The 7592-nt window shown below is 34.1% G+C and overlaps 1 protein-coding gene across 1 annotated transcript; it reads right to left on the bottom strand.

Annotated features, from left to right (window-relative positions):
- Positions 1 to 301: 301 nt before the first annotated feature.
- Positions 302 to 6793, bottom strand: LOC113696943 (lupeol synthase). Its single transcript, XM_072056354.1, is given in 10 exon segments — positions 302 to 366; positions 478 to 559; positions 2543 to 2665; positions 4815 to 4934; positions 5147 to 5274; positions 5332 to 5530; positions 5804 to 5970; positions 6082 to 6166; positions 6388 to 6585; positions 6698 to 6793. Coding segments are annotated over 10 exon segments (1263 nt in total).
- Between the last annotated feature and the right edge of the window lie 799 nt (positions 6794 to 7592).

Consider the following 7592-nt stretch of genomic DNA (forward strand, 5'->3'; position numbering starts at 1 on the left):
ATAATTCTTTCTATTTGATTTTTGATTGTACTTGTTCTATGAGACATATTCTTCTTTCTTTCCTTTTTTACATCCCCGTGTCGGAAAAAATTTGATAAAAACAAAAAAAAAAGATAAATATCAAAATTTATAGATCACCCCCCTTAATTTACTTTTTCAATCAATCAAAAAGAAAAGTACTATTGAACTTCTGAAAAAGGACCATTCAAGGATAATTTTTTAGTACTAGCATATTGTGAGACAAAACTGTAATCATCGAGTTCACAATTAACCACTGACAAAGGAAGAATTTTGAGAGCAGCTAGTTACCATCAACCAACGATATGATTGCTCGGGTTCCTAGGGTGAGAACCCCCCGCTTTTTCTCTATGTTGAATTCAGAATGAAAGAAAACTGATACAGGCATTGACGGAATGGAGTTAGATGTATAAAGGAAGGACAATTGGATTTAGCAAGTTACAGTGATTTTTTGCTTACTTGCAGGGACAAAATAATGCAGTTCTGTTTCGATTCTCTCACCAACAAGCTCCGGTGGCATTTGTGCAAAGGATAGTACAACCTAGAAAATAAAGAGATGAGTGAGGGAATTCCAGACGAACAAACCTGGATTTGAGTTTAGCCGGGAGGGACCAACAGCCAAACATATAGAATGACAGACTATGGTTCAAAGTCACGAGCGCAGTCGCGGCTCGGAACGTTCCACATCGGTCTCGATATATTAGTCGCAGTCTCGATGAGACGCAAATTTTGAAGCATTTAATATTCTAAAATTGTAAACCCGCTACAATGATCATTTGTTCATTTATTAAAAGAACTTCAAAATTTTAAATGTTAATTAAAATTATTACTGCATTTTAGAAAATTATGCAAATAGCTGGACCGTTATGATTATAATTATAATTAATTACTATTATAGCTAAAGTCAATAAAGATGAAACTTCTACTAATAGTTATTTCGTAAAATTAATTACTAGCAAGAAATTTTATATTAAAAGATATAACAGTTATTTTAATATTTTCACTAAATATCAAATGAATTTGGACTAGTTTATTATGTACTTTGAATTATATGTGAGATAAGTGTTAAACTTGTGTTTGGCCCAAAATAAATTCCAACAGCACAAATTAGCCAGATAAATCTAAATTTCTAAATTTTATTTTGGACACTATCATAATTAATACAACTTTGGCCCATTACATAAGGGCTATAATTAATCCAAATACGTTTCTAATTCATACCTACTAATAAGTATATAAAAACTTAAAGAAATGAATTCATACCTTCTGACCCATGGAAAAAGTCCTTATTTCAAAAGAAAGACCAAGGGAGGGCAATGAAAGGGCCACTGCTGCAACTAAAGCTAACGACTAGCTATTTCCAATAGGAAAGAGAAGCTTGATTGGTAATCACAAATCCTAGTTCTCCTAGTTGATTCCTACTATTCTAGGTACTATCTCGCTTCCCTAAGAGCATCCAAATAAGAAAAGAGATGAGAGAAAGTATCACCAAATTTCACCTCTCCTCTACTGAAGTTTTGGACATCTTCTCCTCTACACCTCTTTCTCTCACTTTTTCTGTCACCTTGGATGGCTGCTACTTTTGAAAGAAAAATTGGAAGTGATAGCTTTTGAAAGAAAAGTAAAGTTGTATATTATTGGTGTGTTCATGTATCAAGTACATGTTCAATAAGGTACATATATTTGATACATGAACGAAGTTGGAATAATATTACTGCATTTTCTCACATGATCAGTATTTTGGCAAATTTGTTCTTATTTCCCAATGAATGATTTCGATATTGACTTCTCCTTCTCGTGTGTTGAGACCTAGTAGTAGTTGTTACTCCAATGGCCCCGGATTTCACTTTTGTTATCCTTTTTTTCCTTTTTTTTCTAAAGATTTTTTGTTAGATTCAAATTGACTCAAGATGATTCGGTATGACTCGGCCATTTCAACCTTTCACGATAACATCTCGATTGATTTTTCAGCCAGTCAAGTATCTCGAAATCTTATCGTCCCGGTATTGTATTGGGAGGATCCGAGACCGTAACGACTCGACCGAGTCTTTGAACCGATTGACAGTGATGCCAATAAACAATTCCACAGCAGCTTGCTAATGATGCCCAAACTCAAAAGAATCTAAGGAGCGTGTGATATTTTAAACAGCTAAATATTAGACAGAATGACAAAAACATATGATGACTGTTGTATCTCTTACTTCTAAAGTAGTCTACAATAAATACCAAGAACATGACCATTTGTTTAAATGATTTATTCCTAAGAGTCTAAATACAACAATAGAAGGTTATAACGCATAAGAAAAATAATGGAGTTTGGAGGATCGGAGAAGAGTAACGTTCGAACACAATTTTTGTATTAATCCCATACACTAGGAGTTGCGTTGTTATGGGAAATCTATATAAAGTGAAAAGGAGAAAGAAGGCAAGATTATTGTTGTTCAATTGAAAAGTTCAAAATACTTATCTCCTCCATATGATTTTCATCAAATTTTGAGGGCAATACCCACACCCGTAGTTGTACCCTAAGTGCTTCAGCAGTGCAATCTAAGACTTGCCAACGATGATCTTGAGTTGCAAATGTCCAACCACCTTTAGAAATATGGCGATACATTTCGTGAAAGTTTCCTGGAGGGTCATCTTGAAGCTTGATGTAGACAAAAATATCAACGTCAGAAGTTACATATGTAGGTCGGTTTTGAAAATTTCAAGTTTTTTTCTGCCTCCCCACCTCCTCCTCCTCCTCCTCCTCCCATGGTTCACCGCCGCGGATAGAGGTCGCGTCGCTGTCTCTGGTGTTCCACGTCCGTCGCGGCATATTAGTTGAATATCAGGTGATACGCACATTATAGTATATAAAAATTTTCAAAAAATCTAAAAAAATTACTAAAAATCGAAAATACCATAAAAAGCACAATTATCAAATTAAATTTACTAAATACCTACATTATCATATATAGTTACTAATTATTAAATAAAATAATGCTGTCATTACCATAAGGGCCTATAGCATTAGTAATAAATGATTTTAGAATCAAGTGTGCGTTCTAATCCTATTTTATATGAGATAAGAAAGTATATGTAAGAATAAAATCATCATATCTTACATAATATTATACAAATCTCAGTACACAAAAGAAGTAGCAGGGTTTAGTTCAATACAATAAAAAAAAATAAATACCTATCAAATAATATTATGAAATGCAAAAACATAAAGAAGCAAGCATTTTCACCATATTTTAAATAAACATTTTCATCCTATATTGATCCACTGCAGTGCCCAGATGATTGATCTCAATTTCCTATTAATAAAATTATTTTTTATTATCTAACTATATTAAAATTTTTCTAATCAAGTTTAATTATGCAAGGTAATATGCATTATTTAGATAATAATAAAATTATTTTTTATTATCTAAATATATGAAATTTTTTCTAATCAAGTTTAGTTATGCAAGGTAATTTATACTTTGACAATTTGCCCAATTCATTTTTTTGTTTAACTAACTAGAACTTGTAAGTAAACTCTTTTTTTTTTTAATTTTTCTAATTAATTTACCTAAAATCATTTTAACCAACATAATTGAGATACATGAAAATACATAAACTGCATTTATGATCATTAAAATGTATCCAAATAATCACTACATATTTTCTAACTAAAATTTAGATAAAGAGATTACTAATACAAATTAATCAAATACTTAATAATATGTAAAAAGTGTCAAAATGCGTTACATAAATTTACAAATATCTAAATATCATATATGAATGCTAAATTAAAAAAATTAAAATTGATAAGATATTTTGAAAGAAGATGCCGACCTTTTGGCTGATGCTTGAGTTTAAGATTAGGAGCCTAATCTCTTAATTACTTGGGCCAAAGTTGGACTTTAAGTGCTTCTAATTTTTCCTTCTATTTTTCTCCCTATCGCCTGCTCCGATGCAAAAGCCCACCTTCTCCATAGTTTAGTGCAGCCGCAGCTCCTAGGTTTAGCCGTGTGTTGTTCCTCTATCTTCTCTTCGTTTTTTTTCCAATTTCTCTTTCGCACTTTTTCACCTCCTTCACGGCTAGATAATGAAGAAATTGAAGAGCCCCTTTAGCTGCGGAATTAGCCGGCCGTCACCTTCATTCTTTCTTTCGCTTTCCCTTTCCGGCTGTTGTTTTCTTCCCCACCTGCCGTCACCTCCGTTTTTCTCCCCTCCTTCATTCACAGCCGCAGCCGCAGCCGAATGATGAAGAAATTGAAGAACCCTTCGACTTGTTTCTCCAAATAATCACTCCAGAATCTAGAGTGAAGCGCAACAAGTAGTGATGGATCACACATAAATTGCTGGTATGTTTCTCCCCTTATCCCCACTTTCACCTAAATCTTGTCTTTGTGGCAGAAAAGAAAACAAGAAAGCATGGGGAAAAGACTCTGCAACAGCCATATAGCTGTGGTGCACAACCTTTTGTAGTTGTAGGACAATAATTCACTTAGATAATTGCATTTTTGTGGCCTTTTGTTCTCTGTTCATTTTTTGTTTGGTTTTGGTAAAAGTAAAAAATGAAATTATTGGCTTCCTAGTTGCTGTTTATGATTTTGACTGGTACATATCCGAGTCGAATCCGAGAATTTGGCCGGTATCTTGCTACACGGTTCTAACTCGGACGATATCAACTGATTCGGAGTGATTCAAACCGGATATGGTATAATCGGCGTTTCGGGTATCGGTATCAGAACGGCACCTACCGTTCCGGTTACGACTCGGCCGAGTTGGCGAACCATGCCTCCTCCACGCCATGATGATACCTGTGATGCTTTTAGGTAATCATGTGCTTTCTTAAGTGTTGGACCATATTCTTCTGCGAGATCACTAGATAATATTGCTTGAATGGAAAGTGCAACATCCCACGTTTGGCTTCCCAGAAGCTGCAGGATATTACATAGCCAGGTGTATCAAACTTCATTCTAGAAATTGGAACCATTCAATTGGCCAAGGTCATCTTTTCTTCCCTTTTTTTTTTTTGCTTTTTGATAGGTAAGAAATAAAAAAGGTATTTGGGCCCATTACAGCAGTAAAAGAAGAACTTGCTTATCCAAATTTGATGGAATGGCTTAGGCATTTGGGAGAAGAAAATGACCTGCAACTTCAATCCATCCTCTGCTACCCAAAAAAAGTCAGGAATTCGGGCAAGACGGCGTTTATAGGCTTCTGAATTTGGATCCTCCACCCAACAAGCAATTAGGCGAATTACCTGCAACAAGTCACCTTTGTTATTGCATTCTATTGTCATAGGGTTCTCTAATCACGATCTCATGCAACTACCTTCTCAACAACTGCAACACAGGAATAGGTTGTCGTAGCTGGTGGACTTATCCTCGTAATGTACGCGTTCCATTGCTTTTCTCAAAGCCTTTTCCCTCAAAATGGAAAAAGGCCATCGAGTAAGAATAGGTTTAGCTAAATAGTACAGGAATCCCCATATCATATCTTGTACCCATGGAAATGGGTGAAAGAGATCCTCCTGATAGGCAAATGACATGCTTTAAATAATGACATAATTAACAATTTCATATTCATGTGAAAGTCTCGTTTAGTGCATATCACATTTAGTAATAAGTAAATAGTTTATCATTTAATTTTGGAAGCAAATTTTGCCTAGAAAATTCAGTGCCATTTAATTAATTTAGATGTTCAATTTTTTGTTATCAAACGATCTAAATATGTTAATATCTGAATCCATTAAGTTTAAGTACTGAACTAGATTATCGAACAGGGACTTAGTAATTGAACTGACCATTGCACAAGTATTTCTTGCTTTGTTCCAATCAATTTCCTGATACGGCATTACATATAGCTCCTGTCTTAAAGATTTTACCAGTCCAGATATGGTTCCGACAAAGTTCTTCGCATATAAATATGACATGGGCATGTATGTCAATCGAAAATAAGACATCAACCTCCCTGCATTGGAGAGTTGATATATTATCCAAATCAGAAAATCTTGTTCATTGAAATGCAGACGGACACGATCTGCAACTTCAGATGAAAATGAAGATGTTAACGAAAAATAACCTGGATGAATAGGAAAGGATTTTGGAAGCAACCAAATCTCAGGAGGAATAGGATTGCAGCCTTCCCACTCGTATACTCCAAGAAGCTGTAAAGAAGTTACTTTTTTTTTACTTAACTGAGTTGAAATTCTCACAAAAAATTTGAACATAGTTAATTAGAAAGAATTACTTAATTAACGCTGCAAGAATTGCTAATTAAATATGCCATTTTGTTACTTACTACTATGATTTCTTAATGGCTTTTTTCCTCTCCACCTCCCCTACTACAAGATATATACTGAAACAAAAGAGTTCATAGTAAACATACACTTAGAAAAAACTTTCCCCGGGAGGAAATTGCAACTGCACCGCCGCGATCAAGAATCCATTTTCGGGCTCTAGCCGTGGCCTTTTCCTCCCCATCTTCAGGTCCTTCTCCTAGCAATCTCAACGTAACGTAGTTAAGGATTGAGCTAAATACGATGCTGTGGCCCTCTATGTGAAGTCCCCAACCTCCATCTTCATTCTATGCTCAAAACAGATGTTGATAATAAGATTAATTGATGATTTTGTTAGGTAAAAAGAAAAATAATTGTAGCTTTAAACCGAATATATATGTGCCAACTAAGAGTAAAGACCTGATGATTGTATACATAGCGAATAATCTCCTTTTGATGTTCAGGTGTCAAGATAGCATTCGGCTCCCCTGAGACATACAACGCAATGACCTGCATGTATATAGGTTTTCAATTGCGTGAAATTAAGCTTCAAATATTTATTTATTCTAGAAACCAAGGTACATTTTTTGATAATAAATTGTACACTAAGGATTATTTTTAACTTTCCTGATAAATCAAATACCGGAAACTAAAAGCATAAAATTGCATAAATTTCCTTTCTTAAGCACAAAACAGACATGCAAATAACAAAATGTATTGGACGTATAAACTGCAATTGCTTAGACAATCCATAAATAAGATGTGTAGTTCTATCATCATGTTGTACCGGTTGTCTCTAAACAAGTCTTCAGAAGAAGTAATCATCTTGCTTTGGAGAAATGATAAACTGTTTAAACTAAACAGAGAAACTAAATCAAAAGTCTCCCTTTTCTGTCTTTGCTAGATGAACATGATCAGAACATTTGCCCTATACTGGTCGTAGTCAACAAAATCATTTATTACTTTTTTTCTAATAATTCTAATCAAAATCTTTTTTCTTTTTTTTTTTTGTCACACCGAGATTTTTATCCTAGCCCTTTTCTTAAACTCACATTTCAACAAATTCAGAAAATTGTTGGCCTAAACTTTTACTGCCGGTAGAATTCGATGGCCACATGAATTCTCCTTCCTTAGCTGCATTAAAATATATAAGAAAGGAAAATTAATTTCTAAATCAATGCCAAAGTGATTAAAGGAAAACCTAACATCACTTATTTACAAAAGTAAATAACAAAATCTATGAGGCTTATTAATATTTATATTTGGACAAATTTTGCTAAAAAGTGGCATTTTTTTTACATTATTAAGGAAGGAA

Source organism: Coffea arabica, chromosome 6e (genome assembly GCF_036785885.1).
Source record: "Coffea arabica cultivar ET-39 chromosome 6e, Coffea Arabica ET-39 HiFi, whole genome shotgun sequence".
NCBI lineage: Eukaryota > Viridiplantae > Streptophyta > Magnoliopsida > Gentianales > Rubiaceae > Coffea > Coffea arabica.